This window comes from Athene cunicularia (genome assembly GCF_003259725.1).
Source record: "Athene cunicularia isolate RWA chromosome 5 unlocalized genomic scaffold, athCun1 chr5_part1, whole genome shotgun sequence".
Classification (NCBI taxonomy): domain Eukaryota; kingdom Metazoa; phylum Chordata; class Aves; order Strigiformes; family Strigidae; genus Athene; species Athene cunicularia.
The window spans coordinates 17,203,046-17,227,175 of NW_020799101.1; the positions used below are offsets into that span (position 1 = coordinate 17,203,046).

The following is a 24,130-nucleotide window of genomic DNA, read 5'->3' on the forward strand; positions in this document are numbered from 1 at the left end:
TAGCAAAACAAAATTAAGCACCTAAAATCCATGAGTGGTTCAAGTACACCTTGCTGTCAAAAGATGCAATCCTGGCTCTGGCAGCTTGTTTCCACGTTCCTCTTTCTTCCGCCTGTGCGAGTATTCATGTGATGCCATAACGAACCAATTGGATAACTGATACTGTTTAAACTTTTTGTCTAGATAGGTTTTAACGTGGGTCAGTTTATCTGGCTGATGGAATATTTGGGCCAGAACAAACAAGGTAGGGAAAGTGGATATAAGAATGACAAGAGAAAGGCAGGGCTTCCTTCAGGGCAGAGTTTATCACTGCTGCCAGTTTAAATTGGGAAATAAAAGATGGGTTATACAAAATTATCTTGTAAAATTTAGTGATGTAATAAAATACAAAGACTGTACTTTCAGCCCATACATAAGGTTAAGGACAGTAGTGGGACTAAAGCTATGATCAGTTTTTAGCCGTGGGGCACAGTACGCTTTGTTATGAACTATGTGTTTGAATTCAAGCTACAGAATTCTTTCCAAGAAGTCAGCCAGCATATGGATGACCAAGCAGTGCATGGTTAAATTTGAAAGGAGGCACAGGAAGTTTGGGCATCTGTAAAATGGCTGACCACAGTGCCTGCTCTGCACTGAATTCCTTCTTCACTGAAACCTGTCATGTTTGGGTTTGCTTATATTAAATTTTTATAACATATAGTTTATATACATTAATAATATGTCTACAGCTTTATTATGACACTGTTCTTACACTATCATATGTTACTTGTTACATATTTTAAATTCAGTGAGTGAATTCATTCTGCATGATACTCACTGGGGGTTAATGTTTAACAGTGTTCTTGTGGTAAGCCTCTGAATAAAATTTCTTTAGATATTGGATATTTTAGGAACTTCTGTGTTTACATTTTTCAGTTAATTTAAATCCTGTTTTGCAAATTCAAGCACTGAGTGCTAATGGTATTGAACAGTTGCATATATTCCTTGATCACATTCCTTCCATCTTCTGGGGCATGCTTGAGGCCAAGTGGAAGGTTGGAAGGTACTAACTTCAGACCTGAGACTTGGTTATGTATATTTAGTGCTTCCTAGTAAAAAAAAACCACCTACTTTTTTTTTTTTTTCTTAGCTTCTGGACTCTTTCCCGTGTCAGGATGAACTGAAAAGTGTTAGTAGACATCTAATAGACAAGTTAATCACACCACTGCTGAATGTAGAAGAGGAAAGTGGAATAGCAGTGGCATTATTCCAGCATTCTGTCCAAATGAACCAAGTCCAATTTTAGCTGAGAAAAGGGAATTTATTGGGATATGTACTCAGGATGCTGGCCTTTATTTGTGAGAGAGTTGGCATTCAAACTCAAAGGTGATTGTTAGCTCCACAAGGTTTATACTGAATGTAACTAATTCCACCTGGAAATGGATGGCACATTTAAGCGACACATTCTGTGTGGGTACACAAATCACTTGGCATGTCACTGTTTTAATGAAATTATTTTCTAAGTGTTCTCTTAAATCAGTGGAGCTTTTCATGTATGGAGAAGAGGTCTGCATCCATATGAATTTGGTTATCTTACAATAGCTAGCTTATTTATGCACAAGGAAGAAAATGAGTCCATGCATTGGCTAAAACTGAACTGATCCAACAGCTTGTGTTTGAGGTGGTTTACTGGTGTGGTGTTGCCCGTTTTGCGTGTGCTCTAACTTCATCCAGAGCAGGTTCACTGTTCATGTAGGAAGGTATTTTGTTTTTCTGCCTCCTGGTGTGTAGCAATCTGAATCTGTGTAGAGACAAGTTCAAGAAAAGCATCAGGTTATATGCTAGGTTATACCTAGCTATGGAAGGCAGTCATGGGAGCTTCCTCTTTCTGCATTTGTAAGCCTGTAGATTGGCTCGAGTTGGCTTGTATAATACCAGGAAAGCTGCTGTGTTGTTCTGGCTGTGTCTCCTGCCTTAATCAGAATTCAACTAGTAATCAGCAGGCTGCAGCTGTGTGAGGCATACCTGGGCTATGTGCTCACTAGGGCAGCAGTTCTGCCTGTACATCATACCTAGTGTGGGTGTTGTGGTTCCTTTTTGAAAAAAAATCTGATGTCATAGACCACAAATGTCAAAAGGCCTGATTTTAGGAACCTTGTTTTAAGGCATCAGATGGTTGAAAATCATGCACTCTGTCATGCTTCCACAATGTTTCAGTCCCATGCCAGTGTCTCACCTTTTTGCATACCCACATCTATAAGTCAGATTTCCAAACCCTCCCAACTTTTCTTCCTTGTGGAGCCAGCTCTTGAATCTTCAGATGCTTGTTACCCCTCACCCCTGTGCCTACAGCAATTTGCAGCCTTTTCCTACTGGGCCTGTCCCTTGCTTTCTGCTCCCCAGGACTTGCTTTGCATACTGCATTTATGACTAAAAGGCCAGGTGTGCCTCTCCACTTAGAATCATATCTCACCTCCTCAGTGTTACAGCAACTCCTGCTTCTGCACTCCTCATGCCGGAAATGAACATATTGTCAAAGAAGAGAAGAGACTGGAACAGTGCTGCAGCTTCCTTGAAGCACATGCTCTTGCATGGCACACACTTGTCCAATTTAACATGCCAGAAGTGTGCTATAAAAACTTGGGAGCATATAGCAAATGTAGGTACACCTGTGTCAACACAGTAGAATTTAGCTACATTTTCACAATATTGAGTGGAGTCTAAAAAACTCTAGTACAGACTTTACCTTTGCTTGATTCTTTCACCTGTGCATTTGTTTTGGATGGGGGAACACGTGTTCAGTTGACAATAGGCAGTTCTTTGTTGTGGTAACTTTCAGTTTGTATTATTAATATTTTAACACTGCCAATATAGGAATAAATTACAGTGTTCTTGTACACTTAGCAATGGATCCTTGTTCAAATTTGCTCAGAACTGACTTCCTAAAACATTTTGAAATGCTTAATAAAACAGTAGATGAATGCTTAAACACCTTTTACTATTATAAATCCACTTATAGGTACTAGTTTAAACTTGAAAAGTGGCATTGAATGAGAACTACCTAAATTGTATGAAATCAAAATGCAGCTGAAAGCAGTGATGATGGAGTAACCTCCAATGGGACTGGCTTATTCTGCGTTCTCAGCCAGTATAATTCAATTTGGGATTTTTATAACAATGTGTAAACGTATCAGCAGATATGAAAAGTCTTTGTTGGTGTAGTTAAAGGAGCATATCTAGTCTAGACCAACTCCTATTTGGAAGTTTTCTTAGCTACAAGTTTGATAGTCATCCTGTTCCTTGTTTTAGTTTATCATACTGATTTGTGAATGATTTGGAAACTTACAAATCGTTTTGGAAAAATTACTTTTGATCTTGATTTAATCCTTCAAATTAAACGCTATCTTGGAAATGTTTGAGGTGTCAATTTATGAAAATACTGTGTGCTGGAGTTTATTTTATCTAAATCACATAATACCTACTGAAAAATCAAGTAACGTATTGCTGTTTTTGTTCTTTAGAAATGGAGGAACAGAATGATGGACCTGAGATTGAAGATTTATAAAAGATTATGGGATTATACATTGAAGAGCCAGCAGGTGGAATGCCTGAGTGACTGAAGAAGATGGGTGCTAATGCATCTAACTACCCTCACTCGTGTTCCCCAAGGGTAGGGGGAAATTCACAGGCACAACAGACATTCATAGGTAACTCTTCAATTACATTGTCAATTCCATAAATGACTTGCTGGGTTGTGTATGCGCTGGATTTGGTTTGCTTACAGTAATGTTATGCAGAGCTTTTATTTCTAGGTCACCAGTTTGAATCCATTCAAGCTCGGTTGTGCATGAAATTTGGTACTGTCCAGTATCTGTTTGGCCTACGTATGCCATGAGTTGATCTGCCATTTGCTAGTAAACAGATGCCAGGTTATTTAAATAAAGTGGAGGTGTTTTTATAATGAAATTGTGCATACTGGTTTTCCCAGTTCAAAAGCAGTTGCTATTTGTTAATACTATCTACCATTTTTGGCTCCCTCAGATTTTCTGTGAAACTGGAGCATATAAAACTCTTGATCATCAGTATTCATTGTGGTGTTTGCATTGTGTCTAATATGAGTGAATTACTTCCTTATTGCTGGAAGGGATATCTCTAATAAGCCTGTTTAAAGTAGCATGCAGTCTTGAAGACAACTTTTTCTCCTGTTCTTTTCCTGTTCTTGTAAATGTGGAATGGGGCCTTTATAAGCAAGGACCTTGATTAAGTGGAAATGTAAGTTGAAGTGCCCGTACGAAATTATTTTCTTATCCCAGTCATAACTGAGGTAGGTGTTACCTTTATGTGCTTTTCAGTCTAATGCAAAACGTGTAGATCTAAGCGGTGTCACACTATAAATAATAAATAGTTATGTGATGAATCTAAAAGAAGGCAGTTTTTGAAAAGTCTTGCTTAAAAAAACCCTAATCCTGACAATCTGAAGAACAATCTTAGCAGTAAACAACATAAATACTTTATAAACGCTTTTCGCTTTTATAGATTGGCTTGCAACACTGAATAGCACTGAGTAGTTACTGATATTCAGTGTTTGTTACTTCTTTCCTTAATCACTACTGAAAGCACAGTGATATTCTTAGCAGAGGATTTGTAGTTTTTCTTTTGTCTCAGCTTTTGTGATATAACTTTTGGAGATCTGAGTAGAATACAGCCTGGGAACTGTTACATGTAAAGACCTGTGCTCTGAGCTAAAAATTCTGTGTGTGCTGCTGTAGCATGTCAATGAAGAACTTAAACAGCATGGATATCCAAGATGTTAGTACTAAAAGTCCCCCTTAAGGTCTTATATATTTTTCAGTGCATTGTAACTAACAGTAGTAAAAGGCTTGTCCCAGTTTATATATATTTTATATATATACACATACACACACAGAGTTTCTAAAAATCACATCCAAAATGTTACTGTGTCTTGATTTTTATCCTCTATATTGAGTGAAGAGAAACCCTTACAGACCTGAAAATAGACAGATTTGAAGAGGGGAGAGTTCCAGAGTCTTCATTAAATTTCCCAGAAACTTTCTACTTGGTATGTGGAAGGTTTTGTTGATGCTTTTCATTATTAAGTTAAAAATAGAAACCCATTATGTAGCATGTCATGATAAATTTACTGATCCCTGTTACCTGCTGAATATCGTGCTTGAGACTTTTTGAGGAACGTCTAAAAGTGTGCAGCTCTCATCTTAGGCAAGGTAAATCAGTGTTATGGTTAAAATTCTTGCTGAAATCTTCTGATACTATGGTGGCATTACATGAGCATGTTCTATCTACATTGCAGGCATACATCTCTTCTTCCCACTTTGTGGAGTTTGGCATGCTATCATCTTGATTCTTGTTTGGATGATTGGCTTGTGTAGCTGTCTCAAGTAGAAAACAGATGTGTCCTAAAATCCTAATTTGTCAGAATAATGATGTTTCAATGTTAAACCAGCTTTTACAGGTGTTTTTGTTTGTTTGGGTTTTTTTACTGTAGAAGGCATTAGATCTATTCACTGCCCTAAAGTAGAACTGGAAATATGGGGACTAGAGTTAGAATAGTTACATAATATATATTAGTTGCCTTATTCCTGGAAACTGGATTCAGGCCTATGGGTTTGTTTTAGACATGCTGCTTTACTGCTAAAGCGCTGCACCATATTGCACTGTAAATGTCTGATGACTATTAAAAGCTGAGAACTCATCTGGCAAATCACAGTAGTTTTGTAGAATGAGCTCCCATTATTGGTTGACTTAATGCTGAGTTTGGTTAGTTTATGAAGAGGAGATAAATCAGTAAAAATAATGCAGTGCTCTTACTGTAAAAAATACTTTTGTTTTAGCAAAGGTCATCTCTTTGCTGTTTTGTCTACAGCATTCAAGAGCAGGATTTCACACCATTTTCTAGGGTGGTACATCTGTTTAAGATGTTTATTTTTTAAATAGAGCTCTATAATTAGATTTCAAAATGTGTGGGCATGCAGAGGACTAGACAAGATCCCATCACTGTCAAGTGCCCAAGTAGTTTCTCTTGGCAGTCATCTGTTTCCTATAAATATTTTATCTGTTCAAAGCTAGATATGGTCATGGGGCATGAAGTAACTATTGCTTTTTAACAGCATTTAATAGATCAGTGCCTTTTAGTGTAGGAGTGGGGAATGAATTTCTGTTTCCTACTTCTAATGCTGCTGCCTTATGAAGGTGTACAGGCAGGTCAAAAAGGAGCTCTTAAAAATTATTTCTTTGAAGGATATGGAGCCACCAGCTGTTGTAAACCTAATGGGGCTATGCTAGTGCATCTCCGTTTCTGCCTCTGTCAAAAAGCAGTTGTGTGGTGGCACTTCTATAGCAATGTTTTATCTATTTGTAAGGCTTAATAGCACCGTTTGCAGTACTTCTGAAGTTAAATCTTCTAAGTAGCTCAGGGTACCTAAAGGTTTGAATGCTGGTTTAGTATCCTGTGGTGATTCAGTGCACGTAATACCTCAGGGAAGAAAGAAATGAGACTTGTGGTGTCCTAGTTTTTCTTGAGCAGAATGTAAGAGAATATTCTGCATACTCAAATCTGCCATTAGAATCCAAAATTCTTCAAACAGAAATGAGCTGGCATGTTCTCTTGGAGCAGAATCTACCATTATAGAGTGACCAAAGTGTAGTTATACTTTTATTTTGAAATGTAATCGATACTCTTTAATTGGAGCAGAAATATTAGGCTTGCCTCTATCAGCAGGAGACTGAATCTCTACTTTTCTGTTGTAATGCCTAGTATCGTATGTGGAAGGAAATTTCATGGTGAATTTTACAGCACAACTTCTTTAAAGTTGTCTTGAGTTGCTGCTGTTCTCTTCATTTGAAATGATATTTTTTAATGTCTTAAAATTTCAGTATGATTAATAACACATTGCCTGATTAATGTAGCATGGATGAAATGGCTAGAGGTCTTTCCTCAAAGCAAAGTTCCTTCTCAAAGTTTTTACTAATAGAGGAATCATAAAACCATTGTATTGCACGATTTGGGGGAGTTTTAATTAGCTTGGCATAAAAGCCAGCATATAAGTTTACTTAAAATTATTGAGGCTTAAATAATAAATAATTTACAGAAATCTCAGATTGCTACAGTTGCTGTGCTCTCAAATACAACTTTGAATTGCTCTTATGTCTTTGAATTGCTCTTATGTCTTTCAAAGTTCAAGAAATACTTACCTGAAATAACGTGGTAACTGAAAGCACCGTGTATTGACAGACTGGCCCATAACTTCACTGTCAAAATAGTATCACATCAAATCTACCTGAAACAAAGGGGACTGTGAGAGAGCAATGATAGAACAAGTTATAAAAGGCCCCAAAACCTCTGGTGGTTGGATATGCTTTGATCTTAAAGATCAAAAAACTGCAACAGGTAGTGAAGGTACATAAATGTACTAATGGAAACATGTTAACTATTCCTAACAGAAAATGGACAAATTATATTTCAGATGAATCTGTGATTGTTATTAATTTGTATACCATTTGCAAATGTGTTTCTTCTGGTTTATTCTTTTGTCTGGAAGCACTAGTTGGGTTTGTGTACCTTTTTTTTTCTTTCCCCTTTTCCTGTCATGTCAGGTTTTTCATCTGGCTTAGAGTGGAAATTCTGTAAATAAATTTAAATTAGAAAATAACCTTTAACATGATAATCATGCTTCTGTTTAAACTGTAGTTTTTAGCTACTTCTTTATTAAAAACATTACTTCAGTTTCCCATTCATTCTAGAAATGTAGACTCTAATTCTTCTTTTTCTTACTAAATTGCTATCAGTGTTACTGTATATGCACCTAGATTCAAACTGACAGTCAGCAAAGGTTCGCTTAGAATGGGTCGGGTATGTAACAGATAATGTTGAGGGGGAATCTATTTTTCATTTCATGACATGTTTGGTTCATAACATAACTTCCCTATAAATGATTTTTGAGGGGAAAAATAATTATATGTATATTTTAATTGTATAATGCCCTGTTCAAAGGATAATACAGTAAAATTTACATTCCCCATATTCTTTTAAATGGGGTGTACATACAAATTAGCATCTATAGTTCTGTGGAAAAGAGATCATTTTATGTGTTTTGCTTTTGGCATTACTTGGCTATCACACAACAGGATTTTTACTTTTTTGTTAAATTTACATTGAAAATTAAATCATTATCCTCAATTTCCTTGAATGTTTTGGTACTGTGTTCTCTTTTTTTTCCTTTTTTTTTTTTTTTCCTTGTGACTATGATAACTGTCTGATGCCAGGTGTGCTTTTTCTTGTTGAAATTACACTTAATGCTAGAAGAATAGAATTTGAAAAACACTTGAAGGGGGAGGAGGAAGGTGCTACTATTTCACTGAGGTCATAGAAGTTTTTTAAAAGCCTGTATTTTTTACTTCCTGTAGTTAACAGTGTTTTCTTTATGCTTGGATAAGTGTGCTGTGTGCTACATTAACGGGCACTGCTCAGTTCTTAAAACTGAATACATTTGAGGGGGGAAGAAAAAAATGTAATCTTTGTAGATGAAAAAAAAAAAAAAATTTCGTTGTTAATGGCCAGAAAGGACTTCAGTCAGGTGTCCACCTTGCTGAATTATCTGATCTGAGGAGAAGGAAAAACTGTGTAACTTACAGACACTGATGGGATGTTTAGGTGTTATGGACCTCTCTTTTAAATTTAAAGAATGAATGTGTTCTGCTTTTTTCCTTTAGGGACATCATCCTACTCTCATCAAGGTTATGGCTGTGAATCAAAGCTGTATAGCCTTGACCATGGCCACGAGAAACCTCAAGACAAGAAAAAGAAAACCTCTGGCCTTGCCACCCTCAAAAAGAAATTCATTAAGCGTCGGAAATCTAGCCGATCTGCTGATCATGCCAAGCAGATGCGCGAGCTCCTCTCAGGCTGGGATGTCAGAGATGTTAATGCATTAGTAGAAGAATATGAAGGGACATCAGCCTTAAAGGAACTTTATCTACAGGCTAATTTGGCAAGACCAGAAGCAAGGACACTACAAAAAGACATGGCTGAACTTTATCAGTACAAATATTGTACTGATGTAGACTTAATATTTCAGGAAACTTGCTTTCCTGTGCATCGTGCGATATTGGCGGCAAGATGTCCATTTTTTAAGACTCTGCTTTCTTCCTCACCAGAGTACGGTGCAGAAATAATAATGGATATTAACACAGCTGGCATAGATATGCCTATGTTTTCTGCTTTGTTACACTACCTTTATACGGGCGAGTTTGGAATGGAGGATTCACGATTCCAAAATGTTGATATCCTTGTGCAGCTTAGTGAAGAATTTGGAACACCAAATTCCTTAGATGTTGACATGCGTGCACTGTTTGATTACATGTGCTACTACGATGTGGTTCTTAGCTTTTCATCCAACTCTGAATTAGTTGAAACTTTTGGTGGAAGTCAGAACTGTCTAGATGAAGAGCTCAGAGCTCACAAAGCTATTATTTCGTCACGATCTCCGTTTTTTCGTCACTTGCTGCAGAGGAGGATACGAACTGGTGAAGAAATCACAGACCGAACTCTACGAACTCCAACTCGAATTATATTGGATGAATCTATCATACCAAAAAAATATGCTAAGGTCATTTTGAACTGTATGTATACGGATGTGGTGGACCTCTCAGTTTTGCACTCTAGCCCTTCAGTGGGCAGTTTAAGTGAAGTTCAGGCTCTTGTAGCAGGAAAACTAAACATGACTAGAGCTGAAGAAGCTATGGAGCTTTATCACATAGCACTGTTTCTGGAGTTTAACATGCTTGCACAAGGTATGTAATACTGTCCTTGCTGTAGAATATATGACCTTATCAGAACTTTTTTTTTAGCTATTTTGCAGTGTAAGTATGCCTATTGAGTCTTGCTATCAGTGACTGACAATTCCTTAAGGAAAAGGAATTTATTTTCCATCTGTAAGTTGTATATAATGCATCTGTGTTTTCTCAGGTCAGAAGAAATGCCATATGAGAGCTTTTAACTGTACTGAATATTATTGAAGCATGCTGTTTATGTAAAATATCTATAACTGGTCTTCATGTTTCTATATCTACTTTTATCTATAATCAATTTTTGGGGTGTAAGTGATAGGGGGAGGATACAAGAGATCCTTGTGGAGAGGTGGAAATATTTAGAATTATTCTGAACTGTCCCTGTATGTTGGCAAGGCTGTAAACTTGAATGATTATTTCTGTAGTTTTTCAAAAGTGGTACATCAAGTCTGCATTCTTGCTGTTTAATTGCACCAGTCCTAGGTTTTTAATATCTACTTCTTGATGTACAGAACTGAAGGCAGAGGCAGGCAGTATTTTCAGACTTAGTATAGAAGTTTCACTTCTGTACATTATTCTTGAAGATCACTCAAATCTTGTTAACATACTTCCTTCACTTGGAGGCTTGCCAGAGTTATTGCAGTGTCTGGTGAGGTGTCGCAGCACTGACCAGTGAACTAATAATACCTCTTGTGGTGGCAGGAGCTTGCTTGTTGTTTCATCTGTTGGTGTTTGAACTATTTAGTGGCCATATTACACATAATAGGATATGGCAATTGCATTACCTTGCTGGTGTGCGATGAGGATTTTACTTTTGAGCTAAGAAATGGAGAATGGAATTCATTGAGATCACCAATATAATTTGTTTTAGCTAGTTTAATTTTTTTTTTTTTAAGAAAATAACTTTTTACAGTAGAGCTGTACATCCGTAACTTCTGGCTATCAAATGAAATTTGACAAGATTGAAACTTTATAATAGAAAGTATCAAGTAGACTTCAGTAAAATAGAAAACTTCTTATGGAGTGGGCAGAAAAAAGCAGGTATAAGCACTGCAGGAAGAGATCATACTTACAGTGTGTTCTTCTAATAGTTGTATCAAACTGAATGATGAACATATGGGAAACTAATTAGAACTATTGTATCTTTTGTAGGAGTTGGTATTAGGAAACTAATTTTCAGATGATGCTGAAAGTTGAAATAATCCTACTGCAATAAAACTGGCGGAAAACAAAGGAGAGTAGTTTTCTGAGATATGCCACTACAGGAATGTGAATGAGGTGTTCTTAGCCTTAGGATTACTGAATTGTTAGAGCAGCCCGGGTTGGAAGGGGCCTTGGGAGATCATCTGGCCCAAGCTTTTGATTATCTAGTGCCCTGTCCAATTACATCTTTAAAATCTCCAGTGATAGGGGCAATACTGTGTGCCTGGGGAGGTTGTTCCAGTGAATGATTGTTCTCACTGTAAAAGGTGTTTTACATCAAGATGTCTTCTGATGCAATGTGTACCTGTTGCCCCTTATTCTCTCCGTTGTAGCTCCCTGTGAAGAGAGAGCCTCCATTCTCTTTGTAGCTGCCTGTTAGCTACTGGAATGCTGTGATGAGGTCCCCCCAAGCCTTCCCTTCTGAAGGACTTAGATCTCTTCTCCCTGGCTAGCTTCTTCAGCCCTTTGATCATCTTCGTGGTGTTCCTTTGGACCCCTTCCAGTCTGTCTGCATTTTTCTTGATTTTGTTGTTGTTCCCCTCTAAGTACACCTAAAAACGTAATGTTGAGTGGAATGCTGAAGTGGCAGAATTTTTACTGTAGTTAACTACAGTGTTACATTCATTCCTATACAATATTTGCAAGTTTCAGTACTTGAGAATGGGACAGCTTGGTAGATCAGCTGAAAGCAAGAAAGGAAAATAAGTTGAAATTTAAAACGGTGATGTAAGTATATAGTTTCTCACTTTTGGTGCATGTACAACTACAAGTGCTAAAAGGATTTAATGTGCTCAGGGAATAGAAGTGAGGGAATTAAACTGTGAATGAAGCCCTTGGTGAGAAATGAACAGGGTATAACTCCCTCAGATTGGAAACCTAGACTGGAACAACTATGATCTGGAGGTGCTCTGATGAAGCAGAGTAAGTTGTATCAAAGCAGATAAGCAAGGATAGAAGACTTCAAAGGGAAACTTAGCCAGACTTATAGATAGGAAAATGGCTTTTTTTTTTTTTTAGGTGTTAGTAAATGCTGAAAACCAGAACTGTTTTATTTGATGTTGAATTTCATTATTTCTGCTTGCTCTAAGTTACGCATGCTTGGATCATTGTGTCCTAAACCAGCAGTCTTTTCAGTAATGTACTACAGACCAGTGCTGCATATATTCTTTGAGTCAGTGGTAACAAGATCTTAACTTTTCCCTGGAGGTTTTCCCCCAACACTACCTCTAGGGGAAGAAAAAAAAAAAGGCAGCAGCAGGAGCTGCACTGGCCTTGCAGCACCTTGGTTCCAGCCACCCAAGTGTGCTGCCAGTGAATGCAGCAGTGTGGGCTCAGTCTTGGTCACCCTCTGGATGAACCAGAGCTGTAGTGTTTTGAAGGGGTGGTCTTTGGGAGGAGGTAGAGTGATGCAGTGGCCTTCAGAGGTCTTTTCTTTCCCTGGTAAATCTGTGTCTGACCACAAAAGCGGTGAGCTGTGGGGTGGGGAGGTTGTTCTACACAGGGGAGAAATGCAGTAAAATCAGTCAAGGGTTGAAATTTATATATTAACCAATACTAGCAACTGTAAATTTGGCACCCCTACATATACTGAAATTCTAGATGTTAACTTGAACTAATTAGAATTTTATAAATCGGTGCTGTGTTCCCTAGTTACAGGAGAGAGCAGTAAGCAGTCTGTAGAAAATCTGTATATGCAGTGAAGTCAGTATCTTAACAGTTTCATGATTAATTTGCTGAGTTCATATTTAGGTTGTTGGTACTGTGCTGAACTGAGGCTGACACTGAAGAATTGTTCTGGTATAATCTTATATTTGAAATTGGAAGGAAGCTTATTTGATCAAGGAAAACTATATGCCTTCACTTGACTAATGTATGTGTTTTAGTAGTGATGACTGTTCTTGTTTTGGCACTTAACAGTAACACCATGTCCTCCCTTACTGTAATACCTGAGGTAGATGAGAGATCTTAGTTTCAGCAGTGTCCCTTCCCTTCCCTGATTTCGTAGGTAGCATGCTTCTGTGCTGGACACTGTCACTCAAATATCTGACTTCTAGATGTTATGCAGAGCAATGTTAGAAGAGACAGGATTGCATAAGTTGGTGACCACTGAGCAGGCAGTTCTGATGAAACCTTTTAGCTTGGTCCTCTGATAGCACTTTTCTACTCTGTTGTGCTGCAGATGTCCAGTTTTGCCCAAGTTCTGACCAATCCTGTCAGTTGGCTTTCACAGTAGCTAGTGTCTAAAGTTTCTTCTCTCAATTTCCACCGCCCTGGCTCAAGTTTTTTGATTCAGTTCACTCACATGCTAGCCAATTGCAAACTTACTAAGGCCTGTCTCCGTGGTTTCCTGGAAAATATTTTGGGTTCATTATATGTAAGTCTGGATACTCTTTCCAACTCATTTTGCTCACTTTACTCATTTCTGGCTGGGTATTTGTAATGGAGTGTCAAGTGAAGTTGATGTATTTTAAAGCTCTGATCAACTTATTTTCAACAGATTTTAGTTTGATTTGTCTTCAGGGACCTTTCTAAGTATCCAGATGTTGTAATTTTTCTTCAGTTTCAGCAGATGATTCAGCTTTGACTCTTTCCATGGAAATCTTTCCATTCCTAACACAGTGATACTCCTTTTTCTGACTGTTGTATTTTAATAGATGGTTTCCCTATGATGAAGTCAGTGATAGTATGGGTATATTCTGTGAATCTTTACTGTCCAAGTTAAACAAGACTACTTTATTTAGAATTTACTCTGCCTTTCGCTTGATTTGTTTCAGCTGATGATTGTCACTTATCTTCTGAAACTGAATTGGATATTTGAATGATGAGCTAATCAGCAAGCATCTCATCTGTAGAGCTGATCATACTGAAACCTGTTTGTACCTAATAGAACTGGGGCTGCTGCCGTATTTGTTAACTATCAAAAAGTGAAGCTTTTCAGTGCTTTCACAGAGGCTGTGAGGATTAGAGCTCTCTCCAGGAGGTTCAAGCACATCCCTTAGTGGCACATTTCTATGCTCTGCCTGCTTATTTCTATACTCTGCTCCTGCTTTTGTGTCTTCGTGCTATCTTGCAGTGCTCTGTCAGCAGTACTGATGTGATTGTTTTAACACATTAATTCACAAAGATGAGATTTAAAATCACATATCCCTTCCTCTTCTGTAACACAGTTATTAAAACTGGATCAGTTCCCTAGTCCTGTTCATCACGTGTTAAAATAATCCTCCCTTCCAGTCTTATGGTGCTGCCACATCCACTGCTGTTGCACTGTGACTTCAGGTATCTTAATTTTATTAGATAGCTATATTAAATATATGAATCCTCCTGTGCATCTTGGCCCTGTTGCTTACTGTCATGAATAGTTTCACTGAGGTGGTGGTACAGTATGTTTTTCTGTTACAGGTTTTTGGATACTGGGACCCTATTAAATAGTTTTGCCTGGCAATCTTTTCTGCCTGCTGATTCCAAAAAGTTTTCTGAAGTAAAATTGACAAAAAAAAAAATCCCCTTAGTTTCAGACTTTTTGATTTCCTTTTATTTTTAGGTGTTGAGTTCACTGTTGACAAGAATAAGAACTGAGAAACTGTATTTTAAAGCCATATTCAGTACTGCAGCCTTTGATCTAAAGGCAGATATTGCCTGACATCAAAAGTACCCTTGATCTCAGCAGGACTGAAGTGCCAGGAAGCCCACAGTAGCGGTATTAAATACACACAAATGTATTGTGGGAAGATTAGAGCAAGTGTGTCAGTTATAAATTGGTGCAGTAGAAATGCTGAAAGGAACTAGTATGGCACTTAGAAATTTAAAATAAATGATTAAGTAAATATTAACATCAATCTGGCCTGTTATCTTCTTATAATCCTTCTCACTTGTACTCAGACCTGAAATTACAGTTTAGGTTTTGTATTAGGAAGATGAAGACTGGAGAAGACAGGAAGTGAAAAAAGATACTTCTTAGAGCAGTTGCATTCCATGGTTATATGCAAGGATAAAGAATTTGACTGAGTTGTGCAACTGAGCACATAACTGAGCATGTTTGCACTGTCATAGTTTGCAGAGAAACAGATCAGATTAGTGTTTTCGGGTTTTTCTTTGACACCTGTGTTCTAGGAAGTATACAGTTTAAATACTGAACAGTGACAGCTGGTGGCAGTCCATCTAAACATCAGCTCTTCCTCCTTCAGCCCTTCACTGTTCTCATGTTAAGTTCTTCCCTCTGGTTTGTTATGGTTGGGTTAGCAGCTTTTTGTTTCTGACCACGATTGTGTTCTGTTTGAGCTGGATTAGCTATGCTGCCTGCTGCTGCTGAACGTACTTGGTAAGGCATGCTGAAGCCCAGTCAAGGGCCATTTTCAACTGATAACTGCAAGAAGCCAAAGATGTAGGTGCAGATTTCAGACTTCCTAAATTAATGCATTTTGCATGTGGCAGGAACAGGAGAGTAAATTATTTTTCATTGTTTGGGAGAGAAAAAATTAAAGAGCTTTTGCCACAAATACCGAATGCTTTAAACGTAACAATTGCCTTACATTTCTGGCTAAATTTGCAACTTCAGAAATCCAGCTGCTAATATCTTAGAATGTTTAACAGCTTTATAACTGCCATATTGTAAATTAAAATATTTTTAAATAACACGTTGCATTGGTTTGTCTGCTTCCTAATTTAATATTTCAAATGCCTGGCTAATATGCTGTATTGGATTTGATGTAACTTAAGAGTTTTCACTGGATGGTTAGCGTAACACAAAATGCTGCCTGACCTAACCTTCAGATCATATTTTATTTTTGCTTTAACAGTTAATCTGAAGTACTATAAAATCATAAGCTTTGTATTTGAATAAAAGAAAAACCACTATATCTTTAACAGTTCCATAATAGACATACTCTGAATTCAGCCTTTCAAGGATAGGAGTACATGAATGTTTTAAATTTTTGTGCTTAGAACAATCATCAAGGGATTAAAAATAGCTCAAAAGAGGTACTGAATTTAGCAATAGACTTCAGCAGTGTTGACCACTAATGCCTGTTGAGCCCTTCTTTATCTCCAGTGCTATGTAGATCTTGTTTTATTTTCTGCAAAACATTCACATAGTTTTGTACCTTCACATAACCACAATTTGTGTGCTTCAGTGTTCTAAAATGTGGAAAACAATGCACCTGCAGGTTACAGGCTTGGCATCAGTGAATAGTTAACTTAATCTCCTCTTAAGGATTTTTTTTTTTAAAAAACAATTTGTGGAGGAGATGGAGAAGAGAAGCACTTCAAGACGGTAGAAATCTGTACCAGTCCTTTTGGACAGAGACCATGGTGCTTCCAGGAGGCAATAAATGTTAATAAACTTGGAAAGACAGTCTGCATCCAGAAGATGGATGTTGAATGAGATCACTTGTTCACAATACAGTTATAGGAAAGTAGAGGATGTTGCAGTTAATGCTTATGTGATAACTGGTTAAAAAGATGTTTCTGGTTTGTGTGATGTAAGTCTTCAGACTTGCTCTTACAGTTTTTGTAACTGATGTTTTGCCTACAGCTGCGGAGAACCTAAATTTCTATTGCCATGTCTCTCAAGTTGTATGAGAAACTTGAATCTGACTCAGATTGACTGTCAGAAGTGGTAGTGCTGCCCTGCCTCTTGCATTAGTCTCCTTTGCTTCTGTTCTCTATGCTGGCAGTACGGTTTGTGCTATTGGGGATCTAATGTTGCTGGAAGCAGGATTGACAGAAATTAGTTGACTAAGTCATTGGAGGGCTACCCAAGCACCAGTGTGACAGAACAGGAGATGTTTAGTGTAGGAAGGTAACAATCTGGTTTAACACGGCTGTACAATGGGGTTAGCTTCCATGACTGCTCCCACAGCCTGTGAGTGTGGGCTGCCTTCTAAAGAATCCTTAGCAAGTACAGGACATGTTTGCAGCTTTGGGTTTGTAAGAGGTGGGAAAGTGGCTGAACCAATGTCTTCCTGTCTGTCTTTCTCTTCCTGTCAGAAGCTTGGTTAGAGCAGCAAGGGTGTTCATGGATGGGTGAGACAAGTATCTTTGGAACTGCCAAACATGTTGCAGTTCGGACTAGCTACAGGTCATGCCTCTGAACTGTCCTCTATATGCTACTACATTCAAAAAGTATGGTTTCTGATTGCCAATATGGTCTCCCCTAACGTGACAAACTTAAGAGAACATAGCTTCTAGACTCCAGTGTCAAGATGAATTCTTACAATTTTTTTTCTTGGTTCCACTGGTTTGCATAAGTTTAGGGGAAAGATTTCTACCACAGAATGAGTTAAATCAAGCTAAGAATTTTGTAGTAAAAACTGATTAATTCCCCTTTTGCTAACAAAGGCACTTAGTTGACAGACCTACTAAATACAAATTGTCTTGATAAGATCCCAAGCTACTAGATAGCATGCCAAACATGGGCTCAAGCTATTTCTGTTTGGAAGGGCTGTGGAACTGCGTTTGAGAGTGAGCTGGGGAAGCAGAAAAGACTTGTTTGTAGGCAGGACCTACTGGTGTCCAGCAAAAGGAGTGCATGAAATCGCCTCATTTGTCCAAAATGCAATAGTCATCTCTCACTTCTTTAGACTCCAAGTTGAATCTCTGAAAGATACTAGTGGTCAGAGAAGCTTATGGTAGAGCTCTTTGGGGCATTGCAAATGGATCTCAGAAAGGCTGTTGCCGCCTGTATATTATAAAATAGTATTTGTAGGAGAAAAATGCTCTCTTCCACTGTGAAGAACAATTTTGTGGCTATTAGGTGACTGCATTTTTTTGTCAAGTGGCTGATTGTTAAAGCAAAAAAAAAAACTTGTGCCAAAGAAGAAAATAAATTGGGTTCCTTCCATAGATAGATTTGCATTGCCCCAATTTATTTAGATGCTCAGAAAACACTTTAATTATTACCTCATACTTAAGTTGAAAGAAATACATTTAATAATCCTGCAGTTCTAACACATTGCTAAAACTAATTGGGAAAAGTTCTGTTTCATTTGCTAGGTATCCAGAGAGAGCTTTTCATCTGATGATGTCATGGTATGGGTAGTTGTGCAATATTTGTATTTGACAAAAGGATTAGGTCCGAGCTGATGCTCTCTTTCTATAAATCAGTGTTGCTCAGATCTTTGGAACTGCATTTCTGTAAGAAACATAGTTTTCTGTCTTTGTAGAGGAGAAGTATCCTTATTGTTTCAAAAATAAATGTCAGATGAAATTCTGTGAACATCATTCACTTTGTAATAAGCCTCTGCTTTTACAGTTTGAGTTTCCTTGTGACTGATTTCAGTGAGTGAGTCTACCTACTGCCTTTGAAATGGAGCAGTCCTTATGTGTAATCTTTAGGTTTCAGGGGGATGTAATAATCCGCTGAGGTCAGCTTGCATACAAAAACAATAATTGCATGCACAAAGTTGTGTTGGGATTTAGCAGGGCAAGACTTAGGGCAGCACAACAGATGACCCTAAGAATTGTTTCAAACAACTGTGTTTCTTACTCAGGGAAGCAAACTTCTCTTTTAAGCATACTGCAGCTAGACATGGTTAGCTTTCATTTGCCATGCCAAGTTTGCTGCTAACTTAACATTTTCCTTTTTTGAGCCCCAAAAGGGAAGGTAAGAGGGATTCATACAACAAAGTAAAATACAGTGTCAGCTGTTTACTCTGTCAGTAATGGATCCTGAATGGAAAGCTTCAGACTTCATTTACTCATATTTCTAAGATGAGCTTTTTTTTTTAAGGTAGGGTGTGAGGTTTTTTATTAAACACTTTCAGATTCTTAACTAGAATTATTTTAAGACTTTAGAGTGAGGCTTATCCTTCCGGCTTCTGGGAATTCCTCCATCTAGAGGGAGCAGTTTCTCTAACCTGTGCCAAAACCCAAGGAGTGTGTTTCAGAGCAGTTCTCATCCTCTGTTCTGATCTGTAGCAGTGGTGATCAGGCTGATATTCCAAGAGCCTCCAACCAATCTTTGCTGCATGTTCACTGCTTGCTGTAGACTAGTCCTCACCATGCAGATTAGAGGTCAATATCTATAGTAAGGCATCTGTTCTTACTTGTAGTAGTATTAACTATGTAACCTAATGGTAATTGGTAGTTCTGAGAAGTGTTATATTACTTCAGTAGTGGTAAAGGACAAAGCAGGTGCGTTGAAACATGAATCAAGACTTAGCTGCTTGTCATAAGCAAATGGAGAGTCTAACGAGATAAACAGCATAATGCTGCCTTTAATAAATTGTTAAAAAATGTGTATGCTTTTGCTAGCCCTTCCATCAGTGGCTGCACTGATATACAGTCTTCTCAGGTGAATCAGGCATGTGGAAAAAAAAAAAAATCATCTAAGTGCTTGCTGAAAGTTTAAGTATGGACTGGTATAAAATTTAAAACTGTTGGGGGGACAAGTATTTCCATAAATTCCTATAGAAAATAAATAAAAATTGTTTCTAAGCCTATGTATACATTCAGACATACTCCTGGAGTTTGCTGCAAACGTTCTAATTGAGCACTGACTGTATTTTTTTATACTTAAGTTTAGAAAATTTTGATGGCAGAATATTGTTCTCATAATTAACATGCTGGCTTTTTCTATAGTATTAAGTAGAAATATGTGTGTTTTAATAGGACATGTAAATTTATAACCCATGTCATGTTTAAACTGTTGTTTTCTAGTACCCTCTTCTTTACCTGACTAAGTTTCCCTTTTCAGTGACTTTGTTCCTAAGTAGTAGTTGCTTTGACAGATAGATACCCTTCTACCTGAAGTAGCATGTCCACTTGTTACTATGTACTCCTTCATAACTTATCCTTCACATTATTAGTTGCAACAGAAATGGAGTCAGTACTTTATTCTGTATTCTGGCCTATGTAGAAAATTAAGATTTGCTTTTAATTCTATTAATTGCTGCCAGTGTCTTACATGTGTGCAACCAGTTCAAAAGCATGTAGTATCAGGAGAGCCTCTTTGATCTTTTTCTTGACAAATGTTAAGATTGCTGTGCTAAATACTTTCTTACTCAGCTTAGTCCAACAGCTCAGCAACCCGATGCAGTTCTCAAAACAACTGGCAAAATTTAGTTTTTAAATATCCTTGAAACTGAGGGAAAAATGATGTATAAAAAGTAAAATAATTGCAGTGTAAGCATTCTGCTCTGAACTGTCCAAGGACCCCTCATGGGCATAAGCACAGCTGTAATTTTGTGGCTGTAGTGGGTTGAGACTGGAATGTATAATTCTGGAATAGGATTTTTTTTCTTTAAATTACTATCTTGGTAGTACAAATATAAATAGTATTCTGTATATGTAAACCAGATGTACAAATGAAATCAGCAAAGTGCTGTTGGAGACTGCAAGTTGCTAACCTTGTGGTACCATCAGTCTTAACTTAATAACCCCAAGCGCCCATGTTTTCAGCCCTCCCACAGTTTGTCTCCCCTCATTTATTTGAAATCTGCTCCATCTCCCTTCAGGAGTCTTAAATATCCCGTCTCTTCTTCACAAGACATGTACTCTGTGAAAGAGTAAATCCTAATACAGCAGTGGGTACAGAGAAACTGTAGCACACTCGCCATGAGTTAGAAAAAACCTGCCTCTTGGATGCTTCGCTTTCTGCTTTCCTATCAGCGTTCCCTGTCCTGGCACCCTCTGTGAGGCCAGGGTGGTGGCCTAGAGCAACTAACCACTGCTTCCTTCCTTCTCTGAGTCAGAAAATGGTGCTTTGCTGCCCTCATTCTGTACTGAGCAGCTGAGTACCAACAATATGTCACAGCTTTTGCGCTCCTCTGCATGGTCTGACTCAGGAGAGCCCGTGTACAAAGTGTTACAGACAAAAATCACACCTCTCTTGCAGTTTATAGGCTTCTATTAATCTGCTGCAAACAGGAGTGACTCAGATTCAAATCTGCAACTTTAAAATGTGTTTAACAGTCAGACAATGTATATTAACTGAAGGAGGATCTAGTAGGCCTGAACTAGCTTTCCAGTTGTTCATCCAGGCATGCCAGCAGACATGATGTTTCATGTGCCTTTAAAACGTAAGCTTCTGTACAGTTGGAATCCTAAGCCGCAATTAAAATTATTATACTTTCAGTCAGATTTAACCCCATTTTCAACTTTTGTCTATAGGGCACTTCTGTTTTTACTCTCACTGGGTGTCATATAACTCTGTATACGACATCTGTAACGACATCACTGATTTCTGCTTTTATTTCCTAGGCTGTGAAGATATTATTGCTGAGAGCATCTCACTGGACACCTTAATTGCCATTCTGAAGTGGAGCTCTCAGCCGTACGGTTCCAAGTGGGTACATCGTCAAGCGCTACATTTCCTCTGTGAGGAGTTTACCCAGGTCATGACTTCAGATGTCTTCTACGAACTTAGCAAGGACCACCTGCTCACAGCTATTCAGTCTGACTATTTACAGGTAACCTGCAGTGCAGAATACAGCTGGTCCTGCTTGAAGCAGTCTTTAGGAGTAGCTCATTTTAAATTCTAGGCAAGAGTGGGTTTGTAAGCACAATAAGCATTCCTTTCATAAAATGTAAAAAGTAAAACTGAAGTAGTGATTAAAAAAACTGTTTTGTTCTTGGCTTGTAACACAACCCAAACCGGTATGCTATTGCTTAGAAGCCTAATGATAGTTTAGAAATGGCTGCAAATTATTTTGAATAAAGCATTTCTGAACCTAATGTTTGCCTTGCATGTTTAAGTGTTTTATAAAATGATGTGGTGGCAGTAGTAGTTTTGCTGTAACAATGTACATCCTAGTTGGGGGCTGTGGGAGCTAATAAACTCGTAATTGTTCAGAACGCTTCATTTATTTTTTGAGGGGAGACATAAAAATACGTTCTCTGACAAGTATTACAGAATTTTATTTCTTTTTTCACTTCAGTGATTTTAGGGAAAGGAAATCATACTGAGTAATAGGAAGCTTGTGGATTTTTACTGCCATTGCTCTTCAGGGGAGATACCTGTATAATGATCACCAGCCTTTTTATAGCTTAAAGATGACTGGATTTTTTTTTTTTTTTTAAATTGTATTCATCCCAGTCTTACCTTACTTTCTTTAAAGCATAAAGTGTTAGAGATTAAAGTGTTTTTTTAAAAAAAGTTTTGTTTACTTTAAACACTTCAACAGCACTGTTACTGTAATTACTGATCTTCCACGAGAGCATGTATGACTAAGTTTGCTACTTCAGTTTTTCAGTCCATGATTTTTTTCCTCTGAAAATGTTGAGTGGTTAGCATGTATATATAGGTATGAACAAAGCAAAGTTTGTTTTGTTTATAGTATTAGTGAAAATCTTCCTCTTCACCGAGATTATAATTTAGTTGATCACTTTCATAGCTTTCCAGGCTGTGCAGATGCTGAACTTGTAATATTGAACAAGAGATCAAAACTACCCAGTTTTAGAACTGCCCCTTTTAATTGACTTTCACCACTCAAATTTAATACCTGTAAGTTTTCATGCTACACAAATTTTTTCCTTCTGTGGAAAACTTATTCCTTTTCCGAGGCAATCAGTAAATGTCTTGAATCTAGAAATCGTGGTGATGTACTAGTAGTACTACCTTAAAATATTTGGAGGAAGTGGTATAGCAGATCATAAAGTATAAATACCTTGTTCTTGGTATAGTTATGGTTTTTTATAGCTGTGAAAGCCCTCTGTATGTAATTTTGTGTGTGTGTGACATTAAGCTAAGCATATACAGATTGCTGACCTTCTCTTTCTACCAGGCAAGTGAACAAGATATTCTTAAATATCTGATTAAATGGGGAGAACACCAGTTGATGAAGAGAATAGCAGATCGAGGTAAAGATACTTTAAACCACACAGTACTAAACCAAATATACCAAAATGTATGGAAGTTCTTTTTTGTGGATAATCTTTAACTTAAGGAAAACTAATTTACTTTGTTCATAGTATGGTCAAAACTAAACAAATGCAGCTTTTGTTCTCTAAAAAATGAGAATGAGGGCATTCTGAGGGAGCTTGGGTTGTTTAGGCTCAAGAAGAAAAGGCCTGGGGAATATCTTAGCAGATCCTATAAATATCTAATGGTAGGAAGCAGAGAAAATAGAGCCACACTCTTCTCTTTGCATCCAGGATAGGATGAAAAGCCATGAGGCATTCACTGAAATACAGGAAATTTTGTTTAAACACAATAAACTGAATATGATCAGACACTGGAACAGGTTGCCCAGAATAGCCATGAGGTCTCCATCCTTGGAGGTATACATAGCCCACTGGATGTAGTCATGGGTAACCTTCTCTACCCTGCCTAGGGAGGTGTGGGGAGAGGGTGGTGGTTGTGGCTGGATGAAACTTTTAGACGTCTTTTCAATCTCTATTGAAAATTCAAATTTTTAAGTCAGGTTGATTTTCCTGTTGTCTCAGAATTATTTTTCTCAGAACCTAATTCATCAAACAAAAAAAAACCCTGAAGTATCTTTTACTTTTCTGTGCTCATGAAGGCTTTTCACAGTAGTCTTATTCTTAGTTTACTGTGTCAACCTTTCACTTCAGTTTGAGTATGTTTCTCCCACACAAATCTGGTAGTGAGGAACAAGCCATCAGGTGGTATCAGTGTTTTTTGTAATGTATATGTAAATGTGTTTTTATTAGCTCAGATGCATATTATTGTTCCAGTGGTAATTTCAAGGGCAGTCTCACATGTATTGGATGTGGGAAGTAGTTTAAATATATATTTCTCAAATAAATGTAAGTAGCTTCTAGTTCATCCCCACCACAAAGTGTCAATCATAGTACAACAAGAGGAACAAAAAGGGAAGAACCTGCCAGTGTGAAAACAGAGCAGTGCAAGTGTGGCTGCTGTCCCTGGAGGGCTGGCCATATTCTTGAAATCCACTGTTATGGCTTGCGGTACAACTGCTTTGTTATGATCATGTTGTATGAAATGAACAAAAAGTCAGTTAAAGTATATACTTTTAGTGACCCAAGTATTAACCCTCTGTCTTCAAAACAAGGTTTTCTAAGTGTTTGTCTTAAGGCACATTGGAATGTAATGGAGTCAGATAAACAGTAACAGCCCTGAACTGGGGGAGAAGCTGCTCATTTGAAGTAATTGTGCAGCTTCCTGGTCTGTAGTGTTCATTAAGTAAACAGCTCAGTACTCTTT

At 37.7% G+C, this 24,130-nt stretch overlaps 1 protein-coding gene across 2 annotated transcripts in view; it reads left to right on the plus strand.

Annotated features, from left to right (window-relative positions):
• Positions 1–841: 841 nt before the first annotated feature.
• BTBD7 (BTB domain containing 7) overlaps positions 842–24,130 on the plus strand; it is a 37,864-nt gene continuing 14,575 nt past the window's right edge. Inside the window, exons 1-5 of one of the 2 annotated variants that reach the window (XM_026849363.1) lie at positions 842–1,365; positions 3,501–3,686; positions 8,728–9,807; positions 21,205–21,413; positions 22,728–22,803. In XM_026849363.1, coding sequence (XP_026705164.1) covers positions 3,605–3,686; positions 8,728–9,807; positions 21,205–21,413; positions 22,728–22,803 — 1,447 coding nt within the window. In that variant the 5' untranslated portion in view covers positions 842–1,365; positions 3,501–3,604. The remainder of the gene's footprint in view (positions 1,366–3,500; positions 3,687–8,727; positions 9,808–21,204; positions 21,414–22,727; positions 22,804–24,130) is intronic. The other variant, XM_026849364.1, reaches the window with a different exon arrangement.